This window comes from Macrosteles quadrilineatus, unplaced genomic scaffold, assembly GCF_028750875.1.
Source record: "Macrosteles quadrilineatus isolate MER2022 unplaced genomic scaffold, UCM_ALF_1.0 Scaffold_3__2_contigs__length_128488019, whole genome shotgun sequence".
In the NCBI taxonomy this organism is placed as follows: domain Eukaryota; kingdom Metazoa; phylum Arthropoda; class Insecta; order Hemiptera; family Cicadellidae; genus Macrosteles; species Macrosteles quadrilineatus.
The window spans coordinates 26,971,590-26,993,443 of NW_026542596.1; the positions used below are offsets into that span (position 1 = coordinate 26,971,590).

Sequence of the window (21,854 nt, forward strand, 5' to 3'; positions counted from 1 at the left end):
CTAACTTTGAAGTACGTTTTTGGGAAATCCATATGGGTATCTAGAACTCTAAGTGAGTTATTCGTTTTGTTTACAATGATTACAAAGTAGCGTTAGAGTATTATGGAAAATAAAGGTTTGAAAACTAAGATATAGTCACCCAGAGAGCAAAAAGGTTAAATCATAAATAATTTCAATAGATTTTATGATGCGTTGAAACTAGAGCAGTTTCCATCTTTAGCTTCCTTTCTTGGCTAAGGCTGGTTTTATGCACCGCGACAGTCGCGAGTCGCGAGTCGCGCCACTTCTTGCGGCTGACCAAAATGTCACGCGACAGCGACACTTTTTGTCACGTAAACTCACATCCGGTGGTGGGGGAATTAAAGAAATCAGTCTGTTCTCAATCCAATGTTGTGTGTTGTGTTTGTGATGTAGAAGTGATCAAATATAGACCCTGTAGTGTTGTACACGTTAATGACAAAATCCCAGTTATTTAAACAACACATACAATTCACAGTTGAAATGGGGTCAACCCTCTTAAAAATGTCATTACATAATATGATTATGTAATTTATATTACAAATAAAGGGTAAAGAACTCATTAATATACTAACTATTAACGTTAATCAATATAAATATATGGAGAATATACCACGTGGAGTATGAAAAATACTACTGTCGCGCCGCGACTGTCGCGGTGCATAAACGTGCCCATTTGATCCAATAGAACTTGAACCGCGCGCGACACATTTCTTGAAGCTGCGATTCTAAAACCTGTCGCGGGTATTTAGAGATCTCCGAGTCGCTCGCGCGGCAGTTTGTCGCTGTCGCGGTGCATAAATGCTCCCATTTAACTCAATAGAACTTGAGTCGCCCCGCGACACGCGACTGTCGCGGTGCATAAAACCGGACTAACAGCTGATCTAAGTAAAAAAGCTAAACAAGTTGGTCCACTCCGTCCTGCGTTCGTATTCATCTTACAATAGACTACGTCAAAGACAATTAAAACATAGCATCAGTTCAAAGCCAAAGTGTGTTAATTCATTAAGAAAAATGATGCTAAAAAAATCTAGTATTTTTTTACAGTCTACTAATTAGTTATTATCATTCCTACATTCACAAGAAGTGTGTATTATATATATGTTTATATATATTTTACAAAATGCAACGATAGTAAATTGATTCCAGCGTACTTGTATTTGCTATAACAAAGCTACTACCTATTATAATGTTTATATTTTACATATTTAATTATAGTTTTTAACTAATACCATTATGGTTTATTATTGTAGTATATTTCTATACACTACCAACAATTATGATTATTTTATATTTTAATATTTGTTTACACATACAGTATTCAATCAATTAATAATAATTGTGAAGTTCCTTATAGATATTCAGACCAGTTTATGAACAATTCCTCTCTTTTTTACAAATAGGACAGTTGTATTCATTGTCATTAAACCTATTTACGTTTTATTTTCAAACTGCATTTGTGAAATTAATTAATAAAAATATATGCCTAATTCATTCTGAAAAAAGATGAATCAGAGATACTTTTATTTTTATTTAACAAGTGCCATATTTTAAAGTAATCCCATTTTGATTAAGTTAAATTTATATATTTACAGAATAATGTGGGTACGTAGGCTATAGAGTTAGGCGATTTCGTTTTGACTTATATAAGGCAGCGCCTTCAATGTCCAACCTAGCAATTTAGCTACTGTCCTCCGCTGGCCGCTCTGCCCCTGCCTGTGTAATTCAACAAACACTTCTATCATAGATGAAGTAATATAATTATATTATTATATTATAATTATATTACTTCATCTATGCTTCTATTTCAAGTCTCAGACAAACTTTTATACACAAGTCCTTGTTTTTAACTGTATTCAATGTAGCTTTTAGCGAATTTCCCTATAGGGAAGTAGCTATTACCGTAGGTGGCACGGTAAGACCTAGACCCGGGACCGATTTACTTTTTCATTTTGATGTCCCCAGAGGCCAAAAACACCATTCGTTCAAATTTTTATATATGTATATATATTTATATATATACGTTCGTGAACGCGATAACTTGAGTAATTTTTGTCCGATTTTGATGAAATTTGGTTTAAAGATGTAAAGCGGGATAAACTTGAATGAGTTCGCGAACCAGCACGATCGGACCATGGGAACGGGGCTTTACGGTGGGTTTTACGGGTCAAAATTGGTTTTTCTCACTTTTGACCCTCAAAACACAAAATTTCCCGATTTCTCTTTAGACCTTTTTAAAGAGCTTAAAAAACTAATAATTTAGTATATAAAAGTGGTTTTGTTTGATTATTAGTAACGGAGAAAATTAAAAAAATAGTAAATTTAAAATTCCCATGTTATTCTTATGGAGAATATTGTCAAATGTTGTAGTTTGCTTGTTTATGAATATATTTTGATCAAACTTGGCAAATTTATTTATTTTGTACTAAGCTATCAATATTTTACTCAAAAACACACTTATTAGTTTCCTTGTAGCAGCAAACCTAGGTACTCGTTAAACCTAAAATTATTAAAATATATTTAACTGAAAATCAATTCAGACAAATGGAAATTCGCTTAGTCGGCAGGTTTGCTGCGGCGGGGGTATTTTAATTATTCAAAGCACCACTTATTACATAATAAGGTTTATATACTGTGGTATTATTCTGCCTCGTATCTCAAAAACCTTTTTTGGATTAGGCCAACTTATATTTTAACACGTTTTCATAAGCTCTCTTTCTTATCCGTTCGGTACAAATCTTAAATGCTTAGTACGACTTAAAACGTGGTATTTTAAAAGGTTTTTTTTATAAATTATTTAAACATGTGGTGGTACGGGAAAGTTGGGAGGTGGGTAAATATTATTAACTTATTTTTCATTACATTCTTAGTTTTATGAATAATTTTGATCTTTTTTATAGTTAATTATTTTAATGTTTATCTACGCCACTGACATTTGTAACGTTTCTTTAAGAAAACGGTACAAATCATGATATAATTAAATATTGAATAATACAGGATTCAAAACTTTTCAGGATTAAAATAGTTTAGTCAAAAAGTAAAACCTAATGTGGAAGGACACATTTCTCAACAGTAAAATAATTTAAATTATTATTTTAGGTTAAAATTTACATTTACCTAAAATAATATTACAATTTTGAAAAACGTATAACAGAATCAACGTAATCAAATTGTACCATCAAAAAAATTGAGAAACCCCTATTTTGCACCCTTTCTCAAATTGCGAAACGATGGATTTTAAAGGGTTTGGATTAAATTGAAGTTAGGCGCCATTTTCTTGCATTTGGTATCATTTTGATGACGATACAATAAATATATACAGCATTATTTAAAATATCTATTAGGTGTCAATACAGATAACATATTTTCTGTTCTGTGGGCTATAGTTTCTGTTCTAATTAGAAAATTTTGACTTTAATTCAATTACTGTTATTTATTTTATTTATATTGTAGACTAGTAGCTTGGGGAATATTGAACCGCCACGAGTTTTATGACCGTTCCGAGATACTTGAACCGCCACGATCATTAGAGCGGATTATAAGGGCCAGTTTCACAGGGTTGAAAAACAGTTGAACTGCCACGCGGGTTCTGCAGGTATAAGGTATACCTTATAGTTCAGATATAAGGAACAGCAATAATTCAAGCGACAAACTGTAGTTGTTAGTACAGGTTATCATAGTACAATAACACTATTACAGTTATTATATTTAAGTGTAGCCAACCTATTTCTTAGCGTACCCAGATTACGTGCATAATAAACCCACGCTGTTGTTTGGTTTGAATCCTGATGTGCGCCAAATCATGAATCGTACGACAAAGTATAAACCGTCTGACAAAGTAAGCATAATAATAAATGTAGCAATTAGCAGCTTTCTGTACTGTAAACAGTGCAAGGAAGCCAACTTTGTCGGGTGACTGTAGGAAAAATCTTTTTCACCATTATCAACTATACATCAAATATATCACAGACATTGAACTGTGATTATTTTTACAACTGACGGACAATGTGGATACAATTGTGGACTTAAGGATTGCGGTCAATGTAAATCATAACATGGTTCCTCAATGCAATTAAAGCTAGCTTTGAAATATTTTTAAGTTGTCATAATTAGTTCTTAACATGATTATACAATTTATTAAAATCAGCTATCTTATCGAAAGTATTGTATCAGTTTTGTTCATTAGGTCATGGAATCCTGGAAAAAAACTGGTTTGTTATATATTTTAGTTGGTTTATAGTTGGTATATATCTTAGAGCCAAGAATTAAACAAGCCTGGTATAAATATAAAATATCAAAGTTGAACATTCCTGTATAAAGCTTGTTATCAATAAATAATTCGTAATAGTAAAGATGCAAATTGTTGGTTGAGGATTTACGCGAAAACAAAATTTACCTGCTTACTGCATGCTTATGTTAACAGTTATGTACAAATCTAGGCATATACCGAATACCACACCGTCTACTATGCGTGAATTCTTCGGGTTGCCGGAAGTTTACCCCCTTTACATATTTCTAAGATTTCAGAGAAATGGCGATGTACGGGCTGGAATTTCAACCCCCCTCAAGAAAAATTATTTGTGTAGCCAAGTTGGAGTTTTACCCCCTGTACAAATTACTTAAGGTTTCACAAAAATGTTGATGTACGGGCTGGAATTTCATGCCCAAAATGAGGCTAACACAAAGACCTGAATTAACATACAAACGAATTCGGTCAAATTACCAATAATTGAGTTCTAGAATGTATAATGACAGTACACTCTGTATTGGATTCAAATTAACCTGGTTTTATATCAGAGCTTCTTAGCCGATATGGTGACAGTTCACTTAAAAAAAACGGACAATATAAATATTGGTACCATTTAATATTCTGTTGGGCAATTTTATAAAATTGGCAAATTCTAAATAAGAGTTAATAGCTTATTTGTAATGTGTGATGAATGTGATAAATTTTCGATTGAAAGTGTGCCTATCATGTGATAAACAAGGCAATGATGGATAGCCAAACACCAATCAAAAATCCGTACCGGTAGCTGTCTCAACCTAGGCGCTGAACCCGGTATTTAAAAGCGCATGAGAATAGTTTTATGAATATAATTTTGTGGAAACGATAGAAAAATCATACCGTTTATATATTTAAAATTATATTTTTATGTTTTTGTTAACGATGTTGAACATTTTCGCATAAAATTGCACAAATTACTCATAGCAGCATTAATTAAACCTGTAGGTAATTAATGTACGTAATTAGGTGTTGAGCATTAATTACTCATAACGTTAATATTCAATTTTTTAATTTTCAAATTAGCTGTGTAGCAAAATACGAATTTTCTTAAGGTAGTGGCTGTCACCAATCACGGTATTAGGGCTACAAGTCCCTAATTCCAAAATTTAGTCAAAATCCTTCCGCTGGATTTCGAGGTATATATTACAGACAGACAAACAAACAGACAAAGCTCGTATTATAAGTATTATAAAGTAGGATATACGCAACATTTCTCTGCAACATCAATTGCTGTGTTTTTAAAATATACAATGCTGAAATAATAATTAAACAATAATTAAAACAAAATTCAAAAGTTTTAACACTATCCCACATTATAAGAAAAACGTAGTTCATTTCTCTTGAAATGAAAAAATCTATGGGAGAATTAAAATGTTAACTCAAGTAAAAGTAAATAAACACACTAAAACCAAAACAAATCTAACAGCTTATGTATCTTCAATATTTTAAAGGTGATAAAATACAGAACTTTAGAGTTAGTATAGAACATATACTGACATATAAACACGTAGTATGTTTTAAAAAAAATAGGAAGGAACTATCAGAAAACGAAATCCTTAATCCTTAACATTGTGTTTCTGTACTAGGAAGTACATCGTTTTTTGCTCGCAGTAGCCTTGAATCTTGACTTCTCGTCCATCTATACTGTATATTATATATTATAAGTGGAAAACTGGAGGGATAAATATTTCAAAAAGTTCCCTCGCTACCTGCAGAACCCGCGTGGCAGTTCAACTGTTTTACAACCCTACGAAACTGGCCCTTATAATCCGCTCTAATGATCGTGGCAGTTCAAATATCTCGGGACGGTCATATAAAAATCGTGGCGGTTCAATAACAGCCAGTAGCTTTAGACGCTATCAAGATTTTACGCTAGTGGGACCAAACACAATCCAAGGACTAAAACGTCCACTTTAAAAATTTATTTTCCATATTTCTAGAATAGTTGACCAGTTAATGTTGTCTTCGTAGCCTTGTTCCGATTACACTTCGATGATAACCGTTGCCGTCGGTGATATTTTATATCGGCTCCAACCACTACTATCCCAAGTTCAGCTGCGGCACAGCGGGCTGAAGTACACACATCTGACTGTAAACAGTCACATGATCTACTGGCGAGAGATGCTGTCACAGCAATAGACAAGTCTCTCCACTGCGGGCGAGAACCAGTAAACAAACATTGCCACTCTTATCAGGGTCACGTGTTCAACGATAGCTGGCCTGTAAACAAGTGGGGACTAAGTAGAAATGATCTCACTCCCAGAAATTGTAGTGTACTTTACTGGCTTCATGGAGATTAGGGTGGTTAGATACCGAAGCTACACCATCTTTGATTTCATTGGTACACACCCTTTAGAACGGACAAAGTTTATTATGTATGTGACTAATATATCTTCCTATCGTTTGCATCACTACCTCAGTGGTTGAAATCTGCCCCAGCTTTCGTTTACACCAGTTGTTGTTTTAAATGACCCTAGCCAAAGAATACCTTTAAACCTGCTTTAAAAATGTCCAGCGGGAATCAGTGACTTCAGCCAAAAGTGGTCGGATTCGTTCTCAGCCCACTTTATCGTAGAACAGCTAGCCTTTCACATGAAACGTAATCCCCACAATTTCCGACAACCCCAGAACAATTCAGCCAACATTAAACAAGCATTAAACCCAATTCTTCACCCCTTCACCCTGAAACCGAAGAGATTAAATTAGCGTCGGTGTTGGCGGGTGCGGGAATGTTTGCCTGTAGCCCGCGGGGCAGAGTCCCGTCTACGTCGGTATATCACACCTGGCTGTGGGAACCCGGCCACCGCCCCTGGCCAGCACGCGCACGCCATTACACAAAAACTGCTCGTGAAAGTACTACACTACAACTAAACACTAATCCTGTTCTTGCTTCTCGTGTTTGGCTCGTGAGAACCTCGTCCAGATAATACCTTGTTGCGAACGGAGTCCCACAAGGATCTGTTCTGGGGCTTGTGTTTTTTATAATTGTGGTTCCAGGACATGTTGGTTGCAGTTTCTGTCAATTTTATATAGTTTAAACCACAATATTAGATTGCCAAGGAAAAAGCTCCGGAATGACAATATTGTAACATGCCAGTGTCCTACTGTATCTCACAAGGCTCTGCACAAAGACTTTTATGATTTATCTATAAATATTAAAGGAACTACACTATACACTATTAACCAACCCTGTTCTCGATTCTAATGTTTTGCTCATCTACATAATGTTCCTAATGGGATGCCACCAGGATCCCTTGTGGAAAAAGTTTTTCCTATGAGTGGTTTCAGGAAATAAGGATGATCGCAGTACGGACTATTGTTCCTACAATAGTACAATGTGGTCGATATTTCAGTTAAACATTCAACCACAGTAAAATTTTAAACAAGAGACAAAACATTTTGAATTATTCGTTTGCCTCGTATGGTTCCCCTCGTTTAACTTTGATTGCTCTTTGTAATAAAGTTTAAGAAAGTGCGTATAACTCAATTAGGTACACTATAATCATAGACAAATAGAATTAAATTTAGACTGTCAGCCATGCTTCGGTTAGCATAGGTTCTGGCGCACACCGCTGGAAGCGCCATGTAGTTACGGCTTACATGCGCTACGTAACTACACGGCGTTCCCAGCGGTTTGTGCCAGAACCTATGGTAACCATGGTAACAACAGCACGGCTGACAGTTTATATTTAATGTTTTTTGTCTATGCTATAATCCACCTAACTGATTGAATTGGATTAGCTTCTAATATATTTCAACAGTATTTAATTAAAAAAAAATTGCATCATGCATTGATCGGTTAATAATTTGGGAGAAGACATTGTTAAAATTAATTTCTACTGTGTAAAAAAACGTTACATTACTATTTCTTACACAATCAAAAATAAGCATTATAGTTAAGATGTCCATTGTATCATTTTTAGGATCCACAGTTCTTTTCTCCTAGCCTCCTTTCAAGCTTAGGCTTATATTCATTAGCCTAGCTTAAGAACATAGCTCATTTAATCAAAATCAGCAAGCTCGTGATAAAATTGTGGATGTATTTCATTTGTCATATTCGTAGAGCTATCATACTAGTTTGGTTATACCAAGGATACGATTCTGTAATAGAGGAAATAACGTGATACAATTTTGGTCCATATGAAATGCTAATAAAAAATCTAGCAAATTTATCCAATCTTTATATTTTTATTACAAATTTCAATTGTACTCATAATCATAACACACACCTCAGCAAACCTTAAACATCAACATAATTACTTCAGAATGATATGATTCATGTCAGCAGATTATCTTTCGTCACTAGTCGTTAATGTTCATCCCGTGTACATCGGTAGGCAGGGTTTAATTTGAGATAGGGAAATTCCGAGGTAAACATCTGGCTAGCAATTGGCAGCCCTGATAAACCGCTCAGCTGACACGGTTCTCATTTTAGCGTTATCAGCTGTGACACGGTCTGCGAAGTGTCTATGCTTCTCAGATGAGGCGTGCAGGGGTTGACAGTTTACCGCCAAAACACAGAAATCACCCTCCCTTTTTAACACCGCAGTTCACACTTCGGGCTAATGAGTTGGACCTTAGTCTTTCTGGAACTCTTCAAAAATCGGAGGCAAAAAGCATTCGGAGACGCGGTTAATATTTGGGTTTTTAGGTATGTTTTCATAACCGATCTAGAAAGTGTCAGGGGACATTTGTTTTCCCGGGGTGATTTATTTGTACTAATTAAAGTCGTGGAACGCAGATGTCACTTTTGATTTTCACAGGTGGTTAAAACATGAATAGGGAAAAAAGCTGCCTGGGGGGGGATTCAGGAATTCACTGAATGGAGTACACACTGTCAGTTACACATTTATTCATTAGACTGGATTAATAAACTAAAACATAGTTCATAAGAAAATCCGCAAGCGTTTAATAAATTGTGTCTTTAACTAGTTTTTTTTTAGACTGAGCTGCAATACCAGTTTGTAGCATATTGAAAATAAATCTCCTTGCTTATAACATAGGCTACACAATGTTAATTTTTGTACACGTCACATTCCCACACTGTAAGTGTGGCACTGTAATCTGTGTGATCTGGCACTGTAAGTGATTTCACTGGATGGTCTGAAATAATATAAAACACAACTTCTCTACCCGTCGTCGATGTTCACTTTTAACTATACTTCTCAAAGTGATCAAACCACTTGGAATATATTTATTTGTATGCCATCTTATGGAGATAAAATTTAATATTTATGTGATAATATGAACACATATTTATGACTGCCCTGGTCGCTGAACAAGTATTTCTAATGGATCCAATCAGAGCATTGCCCGAATAACCATATCAGATTTCATATTATCCTTGAGGAATATTTGGAACATTTGCAATATTTTGGGAACCTGATACGGGTACCCGTATTATCAATATGTATCATAGGATTTCTTCCATATCGATTGGTTGTGTGTAAAGCGTGCAATTATCACGCAGATTGGGTTAAATAGCGATTACACTTACACTGGACAGAAGAGAACGGATAGTAAAATATTGTTATAATTAAAACACCGTCGCCTGAATTTGAACCAGCAATCAGGTAGACCAATTGTAAGTAGGTTATTCAGATATATCTCATCTAGACTAGAAAGGAGTTTCTTTCCCTAATTTAATCATTCTAGCCACTCAAGGGCTCAATGCCAGGGAACGTATGTCAGGGAATATAAGGGCTGCAATTATAAGGGTTGTAATATTAAGGGCTCCTATATTAAAGGGTGATGTGCTAACGTATATTACACTATTTTCTGGTAAGTTAATTACATCTTTGATAATTGCCGGTGTGTTAATGGGTATTATTGTAAGGGCAGTGTGTTAAGGTATTCTATATAAAGGGATATAACTATTATAGGTGGTTTTATATACAGTTTTGTTAACTGTAAATATACGCTAAATTCTTTTTAAATCATGATTCATATGATAATGTGAGTTACTACGAATAGCAACTTGAACTACTTATATTTTACTACAAACTCCCCCCTTAACACTAATCTAAATATTCTGAGAGATAAATATGCAAAGCTACCGACGATTTCATCAAGGAAATCAATTAACTATTGTTCACTCCGAGGACTCAGGCCAAGTAAATCATTCAGGGGTAATGGATGCGGCGCGCACGGACGTCTGATTAGGCAGATAGGCAGATGTAGCAGGCAGCAGGCAGCAGGCAGCAGGCAGATGTTGTGTGCGTGCTGCGTGTGCTCTCCTAGGTGGTGGTTAGCTACCGGCGTAGCAGGTGGGTTTCCGGACTACAACCACATATCACAACCGATCATTACCGCTACCGGTCTAGGTTGTCTAGACTGCCAACTGGGACTGGAAGTGGACCAGAAGTGACTTGGCACAGTTCAGTGCAGAGATTCAGTCATAGGGGTAGTCCACTGAGGCTATTCCAGAGCAAAGCCTTGGCTTTAGCCTTCAGAGAAATGTCTGCAATTGCAGAGATACGGCCATTGAGGCCAGACTCCCATTGGTCAGCAAAATTATAATTTTTCGGCAAGTAACCAGGTGACTGAGGCTGTTCATGGGCTTTGGCTCTTTTCAGTCTTCAAAGAATTACTACAAATCGAAAGATTTAGTCATTGGAACCGCAATACCATAGTTTCAGAAAATTTGTGACTGTTTAGTAGATGTAGACTCATTGCACTTTTACTGGAGAGTAGGCTCTCTGAATAGTTCATCAGAGTATTATAATTGTAAGTGAGTAAGTTATCTTAGTCATAAGTTAAGCATTTACTATAATTTACTTGGAGCTAAAGCCGTGATGTATAATGGTCAAGCGTCAATTAATCCGGTTCATATCCTTTTGTGCTATAGGCCTAACGCAATGTACCGATGGGTTAGGTCAGGCAGAGCTACAGCTATCCCTGAAATCATCGACTGGAAAGGATTCAGGTTGTAGTTTCAAGAGCTCCAGAGTGAGGTTGGATACATTATTGGGTCGCAAACTACATGTCCGCACTCTTCAACTTGTCGTTGGTTGTTTATGGTAACACACAGTTCGATATCATTAGAAAACTGCCCTATGAATAAATGCTGTAGAATCTATAATTGCAATTAGTTATTATCTGAGGATAAATTGCAGATATTTGAAATTTCTTCTGAGATAAAATTTAATTTGAACAATTTGAGCCTTACTACTATTAATATTCAAATTATATGCTAATAGACTATCAATGAACATTTTATTATTTTTTATTAAATCTTTAACAGGATTATTAATATTAATCAAGTCAAAAAATATTCCTTTTCACTTCATTAGTAATGAACAATAAATTATGTTAACATTTAAACTAGGCTACTTGTATAAATATGTTGTCATAAGTATGACAACTCTCGTCAAACTTATCTAAATTTGTTAAAAATCACGTCAGCCTATTTTTTGAACACCCCTACTTTAAATAAAGTGTTATAATGATAGTAAATTGGTTAATGAAAACAATCATATCACTTGGAATAAATAACATTAATTTTATTTACAATATGATATTTTTACATTTACAATAAAATCTTATATCAACAACATATTACAAATAATACACCATAAATAGTTAATTACATGCATACATAGGAATATTCCATTAACATACAAGCTATTTACAAAGCCAAAAATGTTTTTGGTAAAAAAGAGATCAGCCTAACCTGACAGGAACTTAAAATTAATTAATTCAAACTCGGACATAAAATACGATATTGATTGGGAAGTATTTCACTGGCCCACAGACTATGTGCTAATAATACTGTTAAATGCATAACGTAACATATAAACTATTAAAAAAATATAAACAATGTGACTGCCCTTTAGTTTGTATGTCTACAATAAAACGAAATGCATTTGTATCCACTAAACGGAACAAAGTGAAAATTGTTTGAAAACTTGACAAACTATATCCATACATTATTTAGAGCAAAGATATACCAACGTGAAACACTTAAAAAATATATTAAACAATTAAACCCCACTTTGGGAGATGAATCAGCCTACCACTCTTAACTTTGTACTGCAACATTTAGGAAGTTGAAAACAACAACAACTTTGGTGGTTAAGACTAGAGGAGGAGCTAGCACATGAAGCTCCTTATCTTCGGGACATGATCTCGTCGATGGTGAAGCCTAGCCTTGGAGGCGGCGCGGGGGCAGATAGATCTAGAGCGGGGGCAGCAGCGGGGGCGGCGTGGCTCAGCAGGTGGGTCTTGAGGTTGGACCGCTGATTGAAGCTGCGGCTACAGACAGGACACTTGTGAGGAGACTCCTCCAGGTGGAGGATCTTGTGTACCGCCAGAGTACGCGACTGACAGAACCCCTTGCCGCACTCTCCGCACTTGAACGGCTTCTCCTTGCTGTGGATGTACCTGCAAAACACAGTAAAGGTTAGGGAATTGTCTAGGAGGTTTTTTAAAAACTTGTAAGATTCTTTAAAGAATCAGATAAAGTTTTTAAAAGTCGAAAATTGTTAATGATTCAGTTAAAGAGGCATTGGAAACCGTGTGCCCCATCTTTCCACCGAAAGTAATACTGATGTTGTTGAGCATTTTACCCTAGTTGTAAATAAGATAAGATTCAATTAATTTATTCAGATAAGAAATAATTGTTTAAACACATTATGTTTGTTTGAAATCAACTGAAATGACAATAATTACGCCAAGAGTTTGTAAATTGCGTGTGTATGTTAGATCATGATTCTCACCTGTGGTCTCTGAGATGGTCCTGACGACGGAACGCCTTGCCGCAGATGTCACACGAGTAAGGCCGCTCGTCCGTGTGAGTGCGCTCGTGGATCAGCAGGTTGTACGACTTGGTAAACTGTCTGTTGCAGAACTTGCAGATGAACTGCTTCTTGGGCCTGGTGGACACGCCGAGCCTGGTGTGGGCGAGAGGTGCCCGAGGAGGAGGCCGACGTGGAGGTGGGTAAGGGTAACAGCGCCGAGGGTCAGGGTAGAGTGCGGTCCGGAGCCACTGGTTGACCAGCCACTGGGGGTACATCAGCAAGGGGATGTTCGGCTGGTCCGGAGCCTGGGGTCGCTGTAGAGGGGTGAACGCCGAGTCGGAGCTGCAGCACCACCCTCCGGACGGCAGCACTGGGGTGTGTGTCGTGGCGGGGGTGTCACTGCTACAGTCGCTGCGCTCGTCGTCGTCCACGATGACCTCCTCGTCCTCAGGGTCGCTGAAGGAGAACCTCGGTCGTGGCGGGGAGGTGGGAGTGTGTGGTGGAGTCAGCAGAGGACTGTGACTGTGGCTCTCGTCCTTGTATCCTGTAACACACAGAGTTATGAAGTACGTCTGCAGGCAGTTACTAAACGTTACGCTTCTGTTTTTAATAACAGAAACGTATAAATTAAATAAAGTATGCATATTATATGTATCACTTAATTTGATTCCTTCGATACCTTTTATAGAGCATGTTGAAGCCAAGTTGCTTCTATTATTACGTGTTTTATTATTGAACATAAGTTCAAGAGCTATACACGAATTTGAGTAGTTAACCCGGTAGTTGACAATTAGTTTTTATGGCGATTTAATTCCTTTAAGGTCTGCATGTGCTTTGTTATGTTTAAATATGCTGTATTTATATTGTAAATATACTGTATACTAGTTCGCTACTATATACTGACGTGTGTGTTATACAGTATTACAGATTAAGTTAATATAAACAACGCTACAACCAAATTTAAAAACTCAAACACGAATATGTTATTTCTAGTCATGAAATTGTTATTTCCAATCTCGTAAGGACAAAATCATTCTCTCTCTAGTTAATCCAAATTTAATCCGAGCTTCTAACTCGGTGTCAAATAGTTTATTCAAATCAGCCACCTAGACCACACAAAGACCTAAACCACTTCTACCTCACTTCACTTATCCGGACGGATCTGAGCCGTTTACGGATGTTCGAGGGATAAGACTCCGTAATGCGACGGCGATTGCCCCATTTGAACTTATCAGAGGTCATTTTATATCAAGAGTATTATCAGACTGTATAGTTCAAGGATTATAACTTAACAAAGGTATTCTAGTATTATAATGAAATGCGCAATCTTTTTTTATTTACGGTAATGTGACTATTTTTGCAATATGGACACTCATAAGAATACCTGGATTCGAGACAGTGAAATACATAGTAGATAGAGCTAAATGATCAATTAAATTATCAGTCCTACACATGTTAAAGGTTTATATAGGCTTTAATACAGCAAAAATAATAGTCAATTCCTAAGACTTATAAATGTTTAAATGATAGGCTAGTCGTTTTATAAATATAAAATATTGATATGTGTCCGACGTCATCTTTGTATCAGTTTAAATCAATGTTTTTTTAGTTGCAATTTATTATTTTTACGTTTTAGTTTATCCGTGGGGTTTCTCACATACCAACAATTACTAGTGATTTATGTTGTATTTAAACTAAATCAAGGCAAACAAATAGTAAAGAGCGAAAAAAAACGTTCAAATAATATTTAATGTGAAGCACATCATAGTAAAGAAATAACTCTTGTACCTCAAACCTGAAGGCATCAATTTTCAACATAACTCATATTTTCAAAGCCAAGTATAGATAGTGGTTTTTGAGCCAAGTCGAAGCTCTTTAATTGTTTATGCAACTACATACCTTAAACTTAAACAATTCTACTAGGGCCGCATGGCACAATAAAACATCGTTGTTTGAGGAAACGAAGGAAGGGTCGGTGCAAGACCGGTTTTGAGTTTCAGTTACAAATGAAGTGCGGCCCGTGCCCGGCTCCGGTCGGACAAAAAATTGGCCCGAGGCTTCCCAGAAAGCACGACTCTTGTCTTCTGTGGGTGAAAGTTGTAAACTTTGCCGTCCAACGGGTATGGCTATGTTGAAAAATAATTGTTACAAGGAGAGATATCTTTACATGAGCCTCTAACATGAATGTTTAAAAAAAGTGTTTAATAGTGTGGGACTGTGTTAGCGATAGTTCGTATCTGCCAAAGGGTCTGATGAGAAAGAAAAAACCTTGGATTGTTGCTAGAAAGAGAAGTACAACGCTTGCGGATTTATAAACATTTTATTATTAATTTGTCACTTATCTTTAGTGAAAAACATCATAGAATTTCACACGCAATAAAACTCAAAAAGTGGGCAACTTCCTATCGTATATGATCAATTTTAACTATATATTATCACCATAAATATTATAGTTGATTGCGTATACTATACTTTGTTTGCCAACGCATTGATCGCATTTCCATGGGGATATTTATGTTTTATATTTTGTAAATATTATAACTAAAGGAATTAATGTATTTATTTAATCTATAACTGCCCTTATATTAGATAAACGGCTAATAATTTATTTAAAAACATTATTGAGAAATTAGTAACACAAACAAATTGTCTGTTTATAGATTATGTTACCTTGAAGTACTCAATTATAAATGAAAACGTAGTCAATATTTAAACTCCTCTATGCATCGACAATATCATTCCATTTTCAACAGAGATATCTATCATGTCACTTATTATTTGTAATTTGTTAACTTAGAAGAACCACCCAATCAGTAAAGCCTTTCCCTCCTTGAGATAAAGCGATTCAAGTGGGAAACTAACTGTTCACTCCTTGTACTTGAACAGATAACTGGATGGAATTAACTTTATGGTTAGTATCAACCGAAATTGCATTCACTATCAAAATATCAATGTTACATTGTTGTAATGGGGATAAGTAGACATACATTTTACATTTAGAATAAACCTACAACCTAAATGGTCCGGGTTTAGTAGTATTTTACTAAGAGTTTTAAGAGATGGTTATAAACTAAATAAATAATAAATTGTATGTTCAGTCGAGTGATTATTCGAGCATTCAAATCTGGTCAAATACTTTCAAGGTCGCTGGTTCGATCCGTGGCCAGTTTCATTCTGGACCCATCACCAATAAAAAAATTATATTATCAAACGAGCTAATTGAACAAGGTTGGATACAAGTACAAACATCATTGTTTGGATCGTTCTGTTGCAAAAGACGTACCTCATAAGTGACAAAAAGCGCTTAGCGCATAAAAAAACATTATGAAAAAAATACCGAATCAAAAAGATATCAATCAAAAGGTAACCTGGGCAACATTACACATATGCGGGCATTATTTGGATGCAATTTGATAGTGAATCTTCTTGAATAAGTGTCAACTACACGATCATGGTCACATCATAAGTAAATGTAAAAACGCTAAAATGGTTGCGCATCAACCAAATTTTAATTGTGCAATCGTTTAGGATAAAAAACGTAAAAATAGAATAAACTACAGTACTACAGTTTAAAAATGAATCAGTTTCTTACCTGTATGTGTAGGTGGTGGTGGTGTAAGGGGGGTGCACGAACTTGCCATGACGCGGTGAAAACTACAAACAAACTACAACCTCAGAACATGCACAAAAATAGACAACTAGACGTGTGAACTAGAGGACTGTGCGCGCAGTTGTGAGCTCCAGCCCGTGCAGAGGGCCGAACCAGGGGCGAGCATGCGCTGAGAGGGCGGAGCTAGTGAATCCGACGTTGCTATTGGTCCGAAATAATCGCCCGAGAGCATGAAGGCGGCATCTGTTCTACACCGCCTCCTCGCCGAGGTTTAGAAACACTAGCTAATTTATTTGGGGTGAAATGTACACAAAGAGAATGTCACTCGTGGATATATAGACCGTGACAAAATATTTAGCCAGAGCTCGACCGCAGCAAGCGGGTTCTCGGAGGCTTTTTGTGTTTGGTTTTGTTTGGACGGAAACAATTGGATGTGGTGACCCGTGTCGTGTGAACACTTGTGGATGGTCATCTGATTGTTGTTAATTGATGATATGATACACACAGAGCAAAGTAGCACGTAGCTCAAACCAGTTACAAAGTTGAGATGATCTTGGCTATCAAGTTGTTGCAAATTTATGATTAGATAGAAGAGAAGAAGCGCCGAAATCTCTAGTAGCAGTTGCAGCAGCTCAAACAATCAGTACAGAAGAATCTTGGTATAATCATTTTCAATGATAATGGAGAGAAGATGTCAGAGTTCTGCCACGTATGGATTCTAGATCTATTCTATGGCACGTAGCTCAAACCAGTTACAAAGTTGAGATGATCTTGGCTATCGGGTTGTTGTAAATTTATGATCAGAAGAGAAGAAGCGCCTAAATCTCGAAAGTAGCAGTCTCAGTAGCTCAAACAATCAGTACAGAAGTTACAACGATCTTGGTATAATCATTGTCAATTGATTGTCTGGAGAGAAGATGTGCAGTGTTCTGCTACGTATGGATTCTAGATCTATTCTATGGCACGTAGCTCAAACATTCAATAGGGAAGTTGTGGTAATGTAATTTTGGTCTATATTGATCCATTATCGGGATATACACAGGGTTCTATTTCTATTACGTAGCACATAGCACATAAAATGGCTAAAACAATGTGTTGTAAGGTTTTGGTATTTGTGTTCGGAATAAAGATACCACGCGTTAAGTTTCTAAGCCACACGAGCTATATGTGTACGTTTGTCTATTGTACACTGTCGAGATTTTGCACTGATCATCTGAATAGAGGATACCATGGACTGAACATCAAAGTCAACGAGAATATAATATGCACAAGTTACCTAACCTAATTATATACATATCTAAACTATGTCTATACAGTGTGTTTCCAAATTGTCTGGACATATTTTGTGGACTTGTTCCTTGAGCTAAGACAAACATAAAATTCCATATAAGTATGGGTCCAAAATGCCTAGATTTCTGTTTGTCGGTCTGTTTGTGATTTTTAAGAATTATTTTAAATCTTGGGCATTTTTCAAGATATAAATTTCAAAATGATAATAAATGTGTATTTTAGTAGGTAAAAGAGCTTACAAAGTTTCCTTCCAACATCCCAAGCCGTTTCAATATGGGGGCCATTTAAAATATTTAATGCTAAATTTCGCAAAAACCGTAAATATTAAGAAAATATTTTTATGGATTAAATAAGATAGAGAATTTAAATCCAAATCAAATGAGACCTTGTTTGTTAAAATCGTACGACAAATAATCGAGTTATCAGTTTTTTTCTACATTCGGCTACGCAATTTAATAGAACTTCCATATTGTTTATTATTTTTTATTTTACACAGCAGTATCATGGTATTATGCTAAATAATACATAATATAAAATAGGCGCTGATGCACATAACATACTTTAACTAGCTAAGTTATATGATTTTATTTTTAAAAGATACAATTACTTACACGTTCTTTTAGATGAAAACACTACCGGTATTTAAATAAAATTCAACGTTTTCGATGTCAATATTTCCCAAATATCATTACAGTTCGAAAACTGATCCTTGAGGAACACCTGCTCATATTTTGCATATGGTTACCTTTACCTTAACCAACTGACCTGTACAAGACCTACCATACACGAAACGATTATTTTAAAAGTACAGTACTTGCACAGACTACAGGTGGAATTGACAAAAGAGGGCGTTGCTTGTATGATAATGCCTCTCACCCTGAGCAGGGACGGAGAGGAGGGCTGCTGGTATTATTATGGCACTGTATGATGGCACCCACAGTAGACTGCCATTGTGGACATATGACGTATGCCATTCTGTTATGTATATTTACCTACGACCGTTTTTTAAAGTAGCCATTTCAGTTCAGTTCTTAGAATTGAAAAGTTTCACTTAACAGCTGTTTACTTTCATATCAGCATAGTTTCATTTCATATCAGCATAGTTTTTCTCATATCAACACAGGTAACGGACCAATGAGGTTCAAGTATTGAGAGAAAAGAATTAAAATTGTAATCCTTCAAACGTCAACTAATCAGCTGATCAGTTGACCAATGTAATTGTTGATCCGACTTGTTCATGTTGATACTCGCGTATTCTTAATTAAGTTGGTGGAAGTTAAAGCAAGGCAGATTACCCGATATTTGCCGAATTGTACCTGATACAATATTATTTATGGTAAGAATGCTGCTAGCAATGTAATATTTAACGAAATTTAACAAACACGTAATTACAGGAAATCAACTGATTATACAACAAGTTGTTGCATCACTTTCAGTGGCAAATTACAATACACGAAAACATAACCTCTCTAAAAAGTTATCAGTAGTGATTGTTAGTAATTAAATCCAGATTGATAGTAATTAAAAAACGATCGTAGGTGTACGCAACTCGCGTTAATAGTCTTTACGACACTCGTAGAAGTTTTTAAGGCACTCGCCAAGGCTCGTGCCTTAAATTTTCTACTCGTGTCGTAAAGACTCACTTAACGCAATCGTTGAGTAAACTACTATATTGATTGATAGGAAACTATTTTACGATACTTCACATCACGTTTGAAGTGAAAATAGCTTGAAAGATTGTTCTAAAAAGGCGGTGTAAAGGAGAAACTCATAAAGAAATTTTCATTTATTTATTCGTTTATTTGAGAAGGAATGGGTGACAGCGTTAGAATCAGAGTTGGGACAAAAAATTACAAATAACACAACAATGGTCTTATTAAAGCTTCAAAACAATAGGATTTTATTTCAAAACTGATATTTTCAATAGTTTAGAAAATAAAACATGTTAATCGTGTAAATTAGCAACGTCGATTGCGGAATTTCCTCCGATGTTAGGAGTTGTAAACAATCGGCATCTGTGTATCACTTATCTTATCAGCTGCCTTTTACCTCTCTTGTACCCTTATCTGTGCCTATGTCACGTCCATAATCAGGTGACAAGAGTTGTAAAACTGCATGGCTCTAAAATGGGCGATAAGTAAATTAGGTAATCGGAAAGTAGATTTCAAAAGTTTCACAAATTTACAGAATCGAACAGGGGAATAATTATAGAATTATCTTGAAAGGAAGGTTTAAAGAGCTTTCTGTAAACTTGTATTATTAGTCGTGGCAAAACAAATCGTCTGTGTTGAGTTAAAGGTGATCTGTTATTAATGTAATTGATTAATTAGTGATGTTATCTACTGCTAATAAGTTATTAATTCATCAATTAATTGACGACGAGCGCTTAAAATCCAAATATTTACCTTAGATTGAGAAATCAACCTGTTATTCAGTGGAGATATTTTGATTAATTGCAAATAAATGTTTTGCATAAAACTCGGCAACGATCAATTCCTAAATTTATATTATTTTTCAACTAAAAATATTTATTTGTCTCTACGTGTTTGGTCTTTGGGGTGATGGTTACGGATCCCCGTCTGGTTTCTATAATGATGTGTTTTCAAACGTCATTATCTTCAACTAAAATCATAAACACCATTCTATTCACACAATATATGGGTTGATGAATGCAAACTACTGAACCATATAGTGTTTCCAATAAATTATGTATTTGTACAAAAAGCCCAACTAACCTTGCTTACGTGCTGTGAAATAATCGTCTGGATAAATAATTTAAACTCTATGACTGCATTCACGAATTCACGATAAGATTGACAAAAATCATATAAATTAAAAGGTATTTGTAGTAATTATTCTAATTCTGCAGAACACTCTTGCACTGACTTGCCATTTTGCACTTTTGCATCCTATACGAATTAATGATCAGTGTACAGCTTTGAATACAGTGGAAATGTTAGACTATACGTACAGGTGGAAAGGCAGCCATCGCTATCCCAACTTTATTGGCGTGGAAACAGATTTGTTTCCCAGCTCTGATCAATACACTTCCAAGCGTAGATTGGATGATTGAATGTGACATCAGTGTTATCCAATAGTATGAATTCCACCAAGGTCGATAGTGATCCTTTAGATTTATAGATAATGAATGCGTCTACTCCTTATCATAGACATAAGGAAATTCTTTATTGAGATTAGGCATTTTAAACGGTCTATTTAATAAAAAGTGGTGTACGAGGCAGCAGCTCTTAGAACTGGAGTCGAAATTCATAGAAACATGTATCGCAGAAATTAGGTAAATAGTGATGTCCCTTAAAGATATTTCAGAAAAATCCAACTTTACACAGTAGGAATCCGACTCATGTGTACGGTTACTTGACGACCATTTCTACTACAGACAATTTTACTGGTGAAATACAAACGTTTTGGATAGATCAAGCGCGAGGATGGTGACCCCGCGACAAATTAAGCCTAATCCGCTAAGTGTTTTACTGTGTCGCCACCCCGCGAGTGTTTGCACTGCAAATCCCACTGTTTGGGCGGCCATGTTGCCCTTTCATCTCACCGCCCACGCTATCAGCCGCGCCACAACTACAATCACAATCGTAAAATTCAGGTAGGCAGATAACGATAACAACTGTCAATACACGATACCGCGCCTTCTGGTTACGACGAGCCGCTCCGTGTAGTTGTACTACTGATAGGGCAACACCTGAGAGCGGCAATTAACTCGCTTGGCTGAGAACGTGAAATGATCAAGATGTACATGAGATAGCTGCGGTTGCAATCTGCTGCTCCGTCCTGAATGTGCCAATTAATTCTGATGGCTTGGAACATTGATTGAACAAGATATACCTTTGATAGCTAAGGCTGCGAAATGTTGTTCTATGGTCCATGGCGGAGACAATGATAC

The 21,854-nt window shown here is 36.0% G+C and overlaps 1 protein-coding gene across 1 annotated transcript; it reads right to left on the minus strand.

Moving 5' to 3' along the window:
• Positions 1 to 11,780: 11,780 nt before the first annotated feature.
• On the minus strand, positions 11,781 to 16,771 carry LOC128989681 (protein odd-skipped). The gene is made up of 3 exons (XM_054411669.1): positions 16,634 to 16,771; positions 13,021 to 13,585; positions 11,781 to 12,685 (listed from the first exon to the last, which is right to left on the minus strand). Exons 1-3 carry the CDS (start codon positions 16,680 to 16,682, stop codon positions 12,412 to 12,414), a joined length of 888 nt encoding a protein of 295 aa, XP_054267644.1. The 5' UTR covers positions 16,683 to 16,771; the 3' UTR covers positions 11,781 to 12,411.
• Positions 16,772 to 21,854: the final 5,083 nt, after the last annotated feature.